Source organism: Orcinus orca, chromosome X, assembly GCF_937001465.1.
Source record: "Orcinus orca chromosome X, mOrcOrc1.1, whole genome shotgun sequence".
Lineage (NCBI taxonomy): Eukaryota > Metazoa > Chordata > Mammalia > Artiodactyla > Delphinidae > Orcinus > Orcinus orca.
The window spans coordinates 43,192,129-43,206,613 of record NC_064580.1 but is presented as its reverse complement, the minus strand read 5'-3'; the positions used below and the strand labels follow the sequence as shown (position 1 = coordinate 43,206,613).

Genomic DNA, 14,485 nt, shown 5'->3' with positions numbered 1-14,485 from the left:
ATGCCGTGGAGCGGCTGGGCCCGTGAGCCATGGCTGCTGAGCCTGCGCGTCCGGAGCCTGTGCTCCACAACAGGAGAGGCCATAACAGTGAGAGGCCCGCGTACTGCAAAAAATAAAAATAAAAATAAAAAAGGCATGGACTTCCCTGGTGGCACAGTGGTTAAGAATCCGCCTGCCAATGCAGGGGACACGGGTTTGAGCCCTGATCCGGGAAGATCCCACATGCTGTGGAACAACTAAGCCCGTGCGCCACAACTACTGAGCCTGCACTCTAGAGCCCACAAGCCACAACTACTGAGCCTGCAATCTAGAGCCCACAAGCCACAACTACTGAGCCCACGTGCCACAACTACTGAAGCCCGTGCACCTAGAGCCTGTGCTCTGCAACAAGAGAATCCACTGCAATGAGAAGCCCATGCACCACAACGAAGAGTAGCCCCTGCTCACCGCAACTAGAGAAAGCCCGCACACAGCAACGAAGACCCAATGCAGACAAAAATAAATAATAAATAAATTTATATAAAAAAATAAGAGGCAGAAACTTCCCAAATATGGTAAAAGACATAAATTTACAGATTCAAGCAGGATAAATCCACAGAAAACCACACCTATGCACAGTGTAGTCAAACTAATGAAAACCAAAGAAGAAAGCAGCCAGAAAACAAACAAAAAAAGACATATTACATACAGGGTAACAGTGATTAAAATGACCACTCAGTGCTCAACAGAAGAAACAGAGGTCAAAATACAGAATACAAACTACAAAATTTTTAAATGATGAAGAAAATAAGTTTTATCTGGCTGGGCAAATTTAGGAGTGCCTTGATAAGTTCTTCATGGCTTCTGGTACTACCCTCTGTGTTTCTGGTCCCACCCTCTGAGCCATCTTTCCTATTTCATGAAAGGTTGAAAGGTAGCATTTCAGGAAAGATAGCAGAAGAGTTTTCTCAGTCTGCTTCCTACCGGTAGAATTTTGAAGGTCTGACATCTTTCCATTTTTGTATTGTCTCTATCCCTTTAAGTCTAAAGTGGTAGTGTTTCTGTTCATATAATTTGCTCTAAAATTTTATGAGTTGTCTGTGAATCTCACTGGGTTCACTCCCTTAGACGAAAAGTGCACCTACAGATCTGTTTGAGATAAGCCATTCTTTATCTTGGACTCCTGCTGAGAGGGCTGAGGGACACACTCTTAAGCTTCCTAGAGGCCCTCTTGCTTGATTGAGATCTATGAGGCACTCTTAATCTCTTCAAGGGGAGTTTTGTGTGGCTGAATGCTCTGGTCCTCTGATCTGAGGTCTTAAGAAAAGGTTGTATAGTCACATCTTTTGCTTTATTTCTAGATCATATTTTCCTGATAGTGTTTCAGAGCTATTTCTTTTTTTTTTTAACATCTTTATTGGAGTATAATTGCTTTACAATGGTGTGTTAGTTTCTGCTTTATAAGAAAGTGAATCAGTTATACATATACATATGTTCCCATATCTCTTCCCTCTTGCGTCTCCCTCCCTCCCACCCTCCCTATCCCACCCCTCCAGGCGGTCACAAAGCACCGAGGCGATATCCCTGCGCCATGCGGCTGCTTCCCACTAGCTATCTACCTTACGTTTGTTAGTGTGTATATGTCCATGACTCTCTCTCACCCTGTCACAGCTCACCCTTCCCCCTCCCCATATCCTCAAGTCCGTTCTCCAGTAGGTCTGTGTCTTTATTCCTGTCTTACCCCTAGGTTCTTCATGACATTTTTTCCCTTAAATTCCATATATATGTGTTAGCATATGGTATTTGTCTTTTTCTTTCTGACTTACTTCACTCTGTATGACAGACTCTAGGTCTATCCACCTCATTACAAATAGCTCAATTTCGCAGAGCTATTTCTTAACTTTAGAATCTTGTGCTATCTGAAGAGGCTAATAATTTTCAAAACCATCAAGTCCTGGATCCTTTGTGTTTGACAGTCTTTCTCTCAATTTATCTCCTTTCATATTTTGCTAAAAGCAGCAAGAAACTTGATGCCTTCAACACTTTTCTTGGAAATATTAGATAGATCACCAAGTTCATGAAGCACAATTCTCTACTTTCCACATAACTGCAGACGACAGTGTTGCTAAGTTTCTATCACATAAGCTCCTCCAGTTTCCAAAACATGTTCTTCACTTCCTTTTGAGCCTTCATCGGCATCCTATAGTCCAAATTTCAACTAATAGTCTATTCAGGCAATTTAGGATTTCTCTAATATGTTCCTTAAAATCCTTCCAGCCTCCACCCACATCCAAGTTTGAAAGATATTCCCACATTTTTAGGTGTGTTATGACAACACCCTACTCCCAGTACCAAAATCTGTGTTAGCTTTCTATCTGATGCATAGCAAATTACCCGAAAACTTAGTGAGTTACAACAATATCCGTTATCTCACAGTGGGTCAGGGGCCCGGGTGTGGCTTAAATAGGTCCTCTCACTTGGGATCTCTCACAAGGCTGCAATCAAGATGTTGGCCAGGGCTACGTTCATCTTGAACACTGACTTGGAATGACCCACTTCCAAGCTCAGGCAAGTGGTTGTTGATAACATTCAGTTTCTCGAGGTCTGTTGTACTGAGTGACTCAGTTCCTTATTGACTGTTGGCCAGTGGCTGCCCTCAGTCCTTTGCCACGTGGATCTCTCCATAGGGAAGTTCACAACATGGCAGCTTGTTTCATCAAAGCCAGCAAACAAGAAGAACCAGAGAGAGAGAGTGCCAGCAAGATGGAAGTTACAGTCTTTTATAACCTAATCACATAAGTGACATCCCAACACTTTTACCTTATTCGGTTTCTTAGAAGCAAGTCACTAGGTCCAGCCCACATACAAAGGGGAGTGGATTGCACAAGGGTATGAATACCGAGAAGTGGGGATCACTGACAGCCAACTTAGAAGGCTGCTTACTAAAAAAAATCAAAATTTGCATGAAGCAAATAAAGATAAATTTCGAAGGAAATTTATAGCTTTAAATGCTTATATTAGAAAAGAGTCTAAAATCAATGACCTAAAATTTAACCTCAAGGAGCTAGAAAGTAAAAGACCAAATGAACCCAAAGAAGGTAAAAGAACTAGCAAAGATCAAAAAAATTAATGAAATAGAAAACAAATGACAGAAAAAGTCAACAAAAAATTAATTCAAGCTGTATTATCGACCTAAACATAAAAACTAAAACTAAAAATGCCCCAGAAGAAAACATAAGAGAACATCTTTGCAATGCTGGGACAAGCAAGGATTTCTTGACATAGTAAAAAAAGCAACAACCACAAAAGAAAATTTTGATAAATGGGACCTTATCAAAATTAAAACTTCTGCTCATCAAAAGATGTCATTAACTCATAGACATAGAGAACAGACTTGTGGTTGCCAACGGGGAGGGGCAGTGGGGGAGGGATGGATTGGGAGTTTGGGGTTAGCAGATGCAAACTATTACATACAGAATGGATACACAACAAGGTCCTACTGTAGAGCACAGGGAATTATATTCAATATCCTGTGATAAGCCATAATGGAAAAGAATGTGAAAAAGAATATATATATGTATAACTGAATCACTTTGCTGTACAGCAGAAATGTTGAACACAACATTGTAAATCAACTATACTTCAATAAAATAAAAATTTAAAAAAGATGTCATTAAGAAAACAAAAAGCCAAGACACAGACTGGGAGAAAATATTTGCAATATGTATACAAAACACCCATATTAAGAATGTATAAAGAACTCCTACAAAGCAAAAAGAAAAAGACATGTAACCCAATTTTTTTTTTTTTTTTTTTTTTTGCGGTACGCAGGCCTCTCACTGCCGTGGCCTCTCCCGTTGCGGACCACAGGCTCCGGACGCGCAGGCTCAGCCGCCATGGCTCACGGGCCCAGCCGCTCTGCGGCATGTGGGATCCTCCCAGACCGGGGCACGAACCCGTGTCTCCTGCATTGGCAGGCAGACTCTCAACCACTGCACCACCAGGGAAGCCTGTAACCCAATTTTTTTAAATGGGCAAAATATTTGAACAGACACACATGAAAAAGACATACCAATAAAGTATATTAAAAGATGTTCAACATCATTAGTTATAAGGGAAATGCAATTTAAACTACACTAAGATAGCACTATACACTCACTTTCAAAGCTAAAATTAAAAAAAACTGAAAAATTGCTGGTAGAAATGTAAAACTGAACTATCACTTGCAGGCCTTCTCTAGTTGTGTTGAGCAGGGACTACTCTTCGTTGTGGTGCCCGGGCTTCTCATTGTGGTGGCTTCTCTTGTTGCGGAGCATGGGCTCTAGGTACGCGGGCTCAATGGTTGTGGCACGTGGGCCCTAAAGCGTGCGGGCTCAGTAGTTGCAGCACGTGGGCCCTAGGGCATGCAGGCTCAGTAGTTGTAGCGTGCGAGCTTAGTTGCTCCACGGCATGTGGGATCTTCCCAGATCAGAGATCGAACCTGTGTCCCCTGCATTGGCAGGCGGATTCTTAACCACTGCCCCACCAGGGAAGTCCCTGGTTTGGCAGTTTCTAATAAAGTTAAATATACACCAGCCTGTAATCTGGCAATTCCATTCCTTGGTAGATACTAAAAAGAAATGACAACAATATATCCTCAGAAAACTTCCACAAGAATATTTATAGCAGGATTTATCATGATAAAAAAACTAGAAACATTCCAAATGTTCATCAGCAGGTAAATGCATAAACAAATTATAGCATATTCATATAACTGAATATTCAGCAATAAAAAAGAAAGAGCTACTGGTAGAACAAACAACCTGGATGACTCTCAAAAATTTACAAATAGAAGCCAAACACAGAGCCAAACACAAACCGTATGATTCTATTTATATGACAATCAAGGACCAGCAGGGCTAATCTATAGGGATTAAAAATATTAACAATGATTGCCTCAGGGGGAGGATATTGACTGATTAAGGGGGAACCTTCAAGGGTGATGGACATGGTCTATATTTTAATTTGAGTGATGGGTATACATATTTGTCAAAATTCATTAAACTATACCATTTAAGATCTGGGTAATTCAATGTCGTTCAAATATAACTCATTTCAAAAAACACACAAAAAAGTGCATATTATAAATATATTCAGGGTACAATGTGGGCCCCAAAGAGAAAACAGTTGATTCTACTGGGGATGTAGGTTTAGGTTCCATAGAGCTGGTACAGTTTAAACTGAATCCTGGAAAAAATAAGTGTGACAGAGATAAGTGAGGGAAAATGTTTTCCAGAAAAGACGAAGAAATTGGTGTGGAGACAGGAAAATACACAGTAATTAAGGAAAGAGCGAACAGCTTTGTGAAAAGGAGAGATTATATAATATGTCAAGGAGGCAATTATGAGAAAAAAAAAATCCAAGGAAGTAGGCTGGAGTCTGATCATGAAATAGTATGAATTCTTTTAGTAATAGATCACCACTGAAGTGTTTTAGTTTTATATTTTTAAGTTAAAATTTATATTTGGGAATAAAAATTCATAATAACAAATTTTTTATAAAACTGCCACACAGGAACACACCTTAAGATACCACTACATGCTTCACTTAGAAAAAGTTACAGACATAGTCAAAACAAATAGCTCTCATTTATAAATGTGAGTTCGTTTCTTTTAGCAAAAGAAAGCTCACAGGATTCTAAATAATTCATGGGACAAAAAAAGGAAATTTAAAAATATTTTTAGCTGAATGATAATTTAAAATGACATATTAAAAACTTTATTGCACAGCATGTGGTTTATTTCTATAATCATTCCTTGTGCTCTTGAAAAGAATATGTACCCGGAAGTTGTTGGTTACAGTGCTCTATATATTTTTGTTGGCTCAAGTTCATTAATTATGTTGTTCAGGTCTTTTATATCTACTGAATTTTTGCCTGTTTTTTCTTTCAGTAACTGAAAGAGGTATGTTAAATTTTCCACTGAGTATGGATTTGATTATTTCTCTTTTTTTTCTCCATTTATGTTTTATTATCTTGAGGCTATGTTATTAGCTGTGTACAGATATAAAATTTTTATATTGTTTTGTTAAATTGGCTCTTTTATATTATGAAATATCTCTAGTAATAAATCTTGCTTTAAAGAAAAAAAAAAAAAGAAAGCTCACAGGAAATGTCAGACTGAAAACCAGCAGGATACAGCGATGCAGGGACAGCTCAACACCTCCTGAGCTAGAAGGCTCGGAGCCAGGCCTCCCTGGCTGGGGGCTGTGCTGCTTCTCCTCTCTGGCCTTCAGTTTCCCTGGCACCAAAGGAGGGAAGACTGGATGACTGATAAAGTCCTGGGTGCCATGGTCCATTCATTTCAGAGAACAGTATATGATCATAACAGTATCGTTCTCCTTTGATTGTAAATGTCAACAGAATACAACTTAACATGCTGAAAAATTTTACTACAAAGAGTGCTATGATTTTTCCCATACTCTGCAAAGGATGGATGAGGGCCCATATTATCAGGCCACACTCACTGCTTATATTGGAAAATGAGGAAATGCTAATGAAATTGCTTTTATGGGCTGACATTCATGGATGGCAGAAAGGGGCGTTCCAGAAGGAGTCCAGGATTTGCTCTTCATGAGTATTTCAGCTCCCGGCCAAAGCTCGGTGGCCAAGTGCACACATGGGCACACCCATGCCCGCATGCAGTCTGTAAAGGTCACTGAGCACATGTTAACCTTGAAGGGGAGAGAGAAACCTCAGTATTTCCCCCCAACAACACTCCAAGCCTCTTGTAAATCATATTCAAATTCATACACTTAAGCATTAATTTACATACTTAATTTCTGACAGGCTGACAACCGCAGCCCTTCTCCCCCTCAGTGTAAAGTGAGAAGTGAACTGTTATTCAGTGTATCCGTTACATTGGTAGTGGTGCTAAGTGTATTTTATATAATGTGCTATCTACAAAAAGGCAGATAAGAATTTGATTTAACATCCAGTTAAAAGCCATCATTGAAAAATTAAAAAAAAAAAAGTGCTATGATTTTTATTATGACTCTCACCATCTTTGGAAAATTTCCATTTCAGAAGTTTGATTTGGTTCACTTTCTTGGAGCTTCTTGCCTTGGGAGCATCCTCCACGCACACCAGTACCTATGAAGATAATTAGCCAGCATTCCTTTTCCTGAAGCCGCAGTCTATGGCTCTGCCTTCATCACATAGGCTGCGCTGTGTCCCTGTTCAACCTCCAACTATTCTTCTAATTACGGAGTGCCCAGATGCTTGATTTACTGTTTCTTCCTTACACCTCACTGTGTATTCTGCAAGTTGTATTTTAGTATGTTCCTACAGAGTTTCTTCAATTCATGCTGCTATCAGTGTGATCAAAGTTTGAGGTTTTGACATAAGAGCCCTTCAGATATTCTGTGGGAATGCAAGGCCCAGCAGCTAGTGGGAAGAGTTGCGTTTCAGCACCTTATAGTCCTAACTCTGTCTCCCTCTATTAATGTTGCATTTAACCTTGAGAGCGTCAACTTAGTTTTCTCACACATTTTCAGTTAAAACATTTAGTTCCTTTTTCAATACTAAACATGATTTTTTCTTTTAACAACAAAGACATGCATCAAAAAACCATGTGCTCAGAGAAGTGATGTAAAAATACCATTGTCTTATCTCCAAATACTAATTCTAAGATCAAGGTCTTCAAGCCTTTGACCACGCACACGGACCACCAATTTCTAGGATACATTATTCCACATCATCATTTCTATAGTTTGACAAAAACCATAACACATTCTCTGATACAACAACATATCCATATCAATGAAATACATTACTGCAATGTTTAACTTCTTCCATAATTCCTTGAAAATCTGTAGCATAGCATAAGCACTAAAACTTACTAATTATGAGAGCTGTTAATTTACAATCCTCTCATAATGACTATACCACTATCCATTTTTATTTATTCTTAAATTCAATTTCAACTACCTGATTGTGTCTGAAGTAGCTTCATAGTAGTTTTATTTCTATGAAAGTGACATGTTTCCAAGTATCACCTGGGGGACTAGATTAGATTTAAATGAGAGAGGAAAATATAGTATCAGTTACACCGTTTCCTCACTTGGCATACAAATTTAAAAAAATCATCCATTTCTTTAGTGATTAAAAATAACAGTTCTTTTGTGAGCATAGACACAATACAAGGAATCTGTTTCTTTGCGTGAAAAGCAGAATCAGTGGAAAAGGACCCGAATTCTATCGCTAGCTTTCGGTTAACCCAAATGAGAGTATGCATAAGCTCAAGCTTGTGAGCGTACTGATTCAGCATTGCACAAAGTGACTGGATGAACCAGGATCCGTCCTTTGAATTTCGCCAGGAATAGTAACCAGGTGCTGTAGAATATGCATACAAGAAGTCTGCCTCAACCGGTATTTTCTGACAGGCCGTGTCATCCTCAACACCACTGTCTGTCTCCAAGCAGCTAAAACATGGCTACAGCCACTTGGGATGCTCGCCATGCACCTGTGCCCTCGTGCGGGATTTGGGAGGCAGAAGCGGCCTGCAGTTTTAACTCAGAAATCGTGAAAACCAAACCCCAAACCAACCACGCTAGCTCTTGCAGGGTGGGAAGTGGCTGGCAAGCCCAGCTCCTTCGGTGTTTGGCCTGCTCCTCGTTTGGAAAATTACTTCTCTTTCTAGTGAGAACAGGAAGTCGGGCGGCCCAAGTAAAAGGCGAGTGAGTGAAGTGTTCAGAACGGTACCGTCACCCTCGTTTTGGGAACTGATACCCCAGGCTGGCACCTCCCTCCCTGAACTCTTTTTTTTTTTTAACATCTTTATTGGAGTATAATTGCTTTACAATGGTGTGTTAGTTTCTGCTTTATAACAAAGTGAATCAGCTATACATATACATATGTTCCCATATCTCTTCCCTCTTGCGTCTCCCTCCTTCCCACCCTCCCTATCCCACCCCTCTAGGTGGTCACAAACCACTGAGCTGATCTGATCTCCCTGTGCTATGCGGCTGCTTCCCACTATCTATTTTACGTTTGGTAGTGTATATATGTCCATGCCACTCTCTCACTTTGTCACAGCTTACCCTTCCCCCACTCTTGCACTGTTGGTGGGAATGTAAATTGATACAGCCACTATGGAGAACAGTATGGAGGTTCCTTAAAAAACTACAAATAGAACTACCATATGACCCAGCAATCCCACTACTGGGCATATACCCTGAGAAAACCATAATTCAAAAAGAGTCATGTACCAAAATGTTCATTGCAGCTCTATTTACAATAGCCGGGACATGGAAGCAACCTAAGTGTCCATCAACAGATGAATGGATAAAGAAGGTGTGGCACATATATATAATGGAATATTACTCAGCCATAAAAAGAAACAAAATTGAGTTATTTGTAGTGAGGTGGATGGACCTAGAGTCTGTCATACAGAGTGAAGTAAGTCAGAAAGAGAAAAACAAATGCCGTATGCTAACACATATATATGGAATCTAAGGAAAAAAAAAAAGGTCATGAAGTACTTAGGGGTAAGACAGGCATAAAGACACAGACCTCCCTGAACTCTTCACACAATAAAGCTCACTCCCGCTGGCCGTGGCCGTCTCGGGCACGAGAAAACCCTCGCTGCGTGAAATGAACATAGCAAGCCTGACAAACCAAAATCTTAAAAAGAAAAAAAGTATACAGCAGCAAAACCTCAGGACTCCTGCACCACACCTGTAACCTGCCCACTTAGTAAATAAACAGAACATCAAATCACAAAAGCTACGCAAGGGGTAGGCCACCCTGGCAGAGAGCCCGATCCACAGCAGGGCGGAGGGAGCAGGTGCGAATGAGCTGGAAGGGGCGAGTCTCCCACTTTCCCCCCTTGGGGCCCTCAGTCCTAACACTGCACTGGGAGCCTGGGTTGATCCGGCCACGTAACTCTCAGCTTCTTCTTGTGTTTCTAGTAAGGGAGGAAGGCGATGGCTTCAATCCCTTTGCCTCCGGGTCAGAAGGCAAGATCCTCTGAAACCCAGGTGGACGGGACATGTGGGAGGTTGAGCGTCTTCTCCTGATTGAGGATGGGCGCACGGGCTCTTAGAGAAAGTCCGCTGTCCGAGCGCGTGATCCTAAAGCTTCTAGCACTGACAGCTGGCTGACTCCTTTCCCCTCTCCCTGGGGAAGCAAGGAGGCCATGGAGGTGGGAGAGCCCTTCCCCCATTCCAGCCCCCGGAAGTGCTACTTTACCAAATTCACTGATTAGCTCTAGCAGTTTTCTGGTAGCATCTTTAGGATTCTCTATGTACAGTATCATGTCATCTGCAAACAGTGACAGCTTTACTTCTTCTTTTCCGATTTAGATTCCTTTTATTTCTTTTGTTTTCTCTGATTGCTGTGGCTAAAACGTCCAAAACTATGGTGAATAACAGTGGTGAGAGTGGGCAACCTTGTCTTGTTCCTGATCTTAGTGGAAATGGTTTCAGTTTTTCACCATTGATAAAGGCATTTTAAAGACTCTCACTACACCTACCAAAGAGATGAACTTATTCAAAACATATTAAAGAGATGTGCTATCTGTCAGCAGAATTCTTCACAGGCTACTCCCAAGGTAAGCACCAGAAGTTTTCCCCAACCAACTTCCCATCCAACAGGAACTGCTGGCAGTTGGATTTCATAGAAGAATGCTTGCAGAATATAGGAGGTTTTGTCTACTTATGGTGTGTATGATGTCAGAATGGCCTGAAGTTTTCCTCTCTTCAAAAAGCCAGTGCTCAGGCAATGGTATAGGTTTCCTTAATAAACGTAATTTCCACTTTGGGGATACCAGAGCACATTGAATCAGACAGAAAAAGTCAATTTATTTCCACTGCTGTTCAGGAATTACAAAAATGTTTACAGATTTCTACAACCTATCATATAGCCTATCATTCTTATTCCTGTGGACATGTACAGCAAATGAATCAAACTCTAAAGAAACTCATTGGCCAAGATTCAGCAACCAATTAGGGTTAAAAAGGCCTACAGCTTTACCACTAGCTTGTTAAAAATTAGAGCAACCCTTGCCAGCAAGCATGAAATCACTCTCTTTGAACTTATGTTTAGCAGGCCTATGAATTTTGGTCTGAGACCATGTCCTGTGCCTAATTTAACTGAATCTTCCCATAATCATATTCAATTCTTAAAAGGGTTTCTCTCTTCCCCAGAAACCCTGAGACATAAAGTCATAAGAACCTGGAAAGACCCCCTGGAAAGTCTGTCACCTCTATCAAAAGGGAGATTTCATCTACATAAAAGAGTCCCAGGAAAAGACAGGCTGTCACCACACTGGGAGGGATCTTTCCAAGTAAAAGAAAAAATACAGTTGGATTCATGCTTTCCCTATGAAGCCAGTACCTCAGGAGGACTGGACTGTCGCTCCCACAAAGGACTTGAAACTTAAGTTTTCTAGAGTGACTGATACTGGTATTGAGCTCAACTGAAATGAGGTTGAAGAGTAGCAGAATATGTCACTTTGGCATAAAGATTATTTTGAGCTGAATGCAGTTGAGAAGAAGCAGGTACAAGAAAAGCTCCCTGCCCTCCCATTTGCCTAAAAGTAAGATATAAATTTTCATGGGAGATTGGGACTGACATATACACACTACTATATATAAAATAGATAACCAATAAGGATCAATGAATAGCACAGGGAACTCTACTCAATATTCTGTAATGACCTGTATGAGAAAAGTATCTAAAAAAGAGTGGATATATGTATATGTATAACTGATTCACTTTGCTGTACAGCAGAAACTAACACAACATTGTAAACCAACTATACTCCAATAAAAAATTTTTTTAAAAAGATATAAATTTTCTAAGGTGTCTCTCCTCTCCTCTCTCCCAGGAAGGACAAAAGTTAATCACAGGAGGCAACTTTAGACCCTATCAGCCTGGAGATGGCACCTACATAACAAACTTTATTAACTAGCCTTTATCTACCATTAGCCTTCTCCCATATATTTATGTTCCCACAGTATGCTGCCCTTGGAAACCTAAAACTGCTTTCCTTTGTCCTGTCGTTTCCCCATAAATTTATTGTTCTTTGCTGAAGATGCTATATAAGCCGGAATTCTAAGCCACCGTTTTGAGTGACTCATTGTTCCCTGGGTATCTCCCATATATACATGAGGTATGTAAGTTAATAAACTTGTTTCCTCTTATTAATTTACTTTTATTAAAGGGGTCTCAGCCAAGAACTTAGAAGGGTAGAAAGAAAATTATTTTTTCCTCCCCTACAAGCAAACATTACCATTCTCATAACTGCCTTGCTGTCCTAGTCACAGCAGAGTTATTTCAACTACCTAAGAATCAGATTTTACTAGAAAACACATATTACACTTTTTTTTCTATACTCCAAGTAATGGTCTCCACAATTACATATTTCTAATCAACTCCATATTGTATTCTCAGAATAGACATGATCTGGACTTTTAAGTCAAACAAGCCAATTATTGGCAGAGTAAAGGTGGAACCATATTCATCAGTAATTTTTTATAATACCAAAGTAAAGTAACTAATATGCATCAAGATACTGCAGCCCTAAATTTGACACAAAAATGTTTTAACTAGTTTGACTGGAAGGATCGTTATAGAAGAAAGAACTCTCTTAACTATACTACAATCAAGAGAACTGTAGGAGTAATCCTACTAGAGAACTGTGGTAAGGGTTTGGTTCAATAAGACTACTGATAGCTGTAAAGACAGTGATGGTAAATTACATCATACAAACTGGTGAGAATCCTATCAACAGACCCTGTAAGATATATATAAACGAGATCTCCCTACTACGTTTGGAACATGGCAATGCCCTGAGTCTATTTTAACAGCCCCTAGGATTATAGGTGGATAGTTTCTCTTAATATATCTGAGGCTAAAATCAGTCTTCACAACTAGACTTGTATCCCTGAGCCCTCCCACTATGGAATCTGTTTAAGGGGCCTGTTTGGGACCACACAAGGGCAAAAGAAGGCTTATCGGAATACAATCCTGGAAGAAACAGAACAGGCACAGGTATAGCTAACTCTTTTGGTAATGAGATTTTGAATAATAAACTTGGTGCTTTGGGATAACTACAAAAACACATAATACAATGGCAAACTGCATGGAATCACATCATGCAAGATGTTTAAAAGCCATGGAAACTCAAGTCAAATGGAAACTGAGAAAATTCTGGAATTGGACTGTTTGGAATAATTTAATGATGGGGCAAAAAAATCACCACATAGGTCTCAGAGCCACTCATCTGTACAGTCCAGGAGCAGTTAGCTATCAAATAACTCTAGGATAGCATCACTAGTTCAGAATTACAGCATATTCAAGGGAACAAACAGGTATTGCACTATGACTATACCAGAAGGGACAGAAGAATGGTTTAAAACAGCATCTAATTAATAGACAAACAGAAACCTGGCATTTATAGATAGAGACTGCAGAAGATAGGTCTTATGTCACTGTATTAATTTTAGGATGCAAGTTCTCTCCAGTCCCAGTATGGATAAACAAAAGTAGATGCCTATTATTCAGGGAGATTCGCATGCCTGTTATTGATTTGGACCAATGCAAGCAACGGCCCATAGGCTGGGTTGTTCCTCAAGACTTAAAATAATTAAAACTACATTAAGCACTGGAAGTTCAATCTGTACCCTTCAAAGAGTGCCTTATAATAATATACTAGAAATGACCATGGCTGTCTCTGTGTTTTGCATCTGGGAAATACTATTTGGGGAGATGGAACCATTACTGCAGGGCTACGTTATGTCCGTGTGATGTTAATTACTGAACAACAGGAACTCGGGAGAAATTCATTGGGCTTATAAGAAAAAAAAATCTTTTCTTTCTTTTTATTTTTTTAACGTCTTTATTGGAGTATAATTGCTTTACAATGGTGTGTTAGTTTCTGCTTTATAACAAAGTGAATCAGCTATACATATACATATATCCCCATATCTCTTCCCTCTTGCGTCTCCCTCCCTCCCACCCTCCCTATCCCACACCTCTAGGTGGTCACAAAGCACCGAGCTGAAATTAGAACACTCCATAACACCATACACAAGAATAAACTCAAAATGGATTAAAGACCTAAATGTAAGGCCAGACACTATAAAACTCTTAGAGGAAAACATAGGCAGAACACTCTGACATATATCACAGCAAGATCCTTTTTGACCCACCTCCTAGAGAAATGGAAATAAAAACAAAAATAAACAAATGAGACCTAATGAAACTTCAAAGCTTTTGCACAGCAAAGGAAACCATAAACAAGACGAAAATACAACCCTCAGAGTAGGAGAAAATATTTGCAAATGAAGCAACTGACAAAGACTAATCTCCAAAATGTACAAGCAGCTCATGCAGCTCAATATCAAAAAAACAAACAAGCCAATCCAAAAATGGGCAGAACACCTAAATAGACATTTCTCCAAAGAAGATATACAGACTGCCAACAAACACATGAAAGAATGCTCAACATCACTAATCATTAGA

General features: G+C 39.8%; 1 protein-coding gene across 4 annotated transcripts in view; it reads right to left on the bottom strand.

Annotated features, from left to right (window-relative positions):
- The window catches only part of ZNF81 (zinc finger protein 81), a 65,047-nt gene that overhangs the window by 32,891 nt on the left and 17,671 nt on the right, over window positions 1–14,485 (bottom strand). The window contains exon 3 of one of the 4 annotated variants that reach the window (XM_049704834.1): window positions 7,018–7,108. The exons of the other annotated variants lie outside the window; for them this stretch is intronic. Within the exon in view, the coding sequence (XP_049560791.1) occupies window positions 7,018–7,020 (3 nt within the window). The 5' untranslated portion in view covers window positions 7,021–7,108. The remainder of the gene's footprint in view (window positions 1–7,017; window positions 7,109–14,485) is intronic. 4 annotated transcript variants of the gene reach the window in all.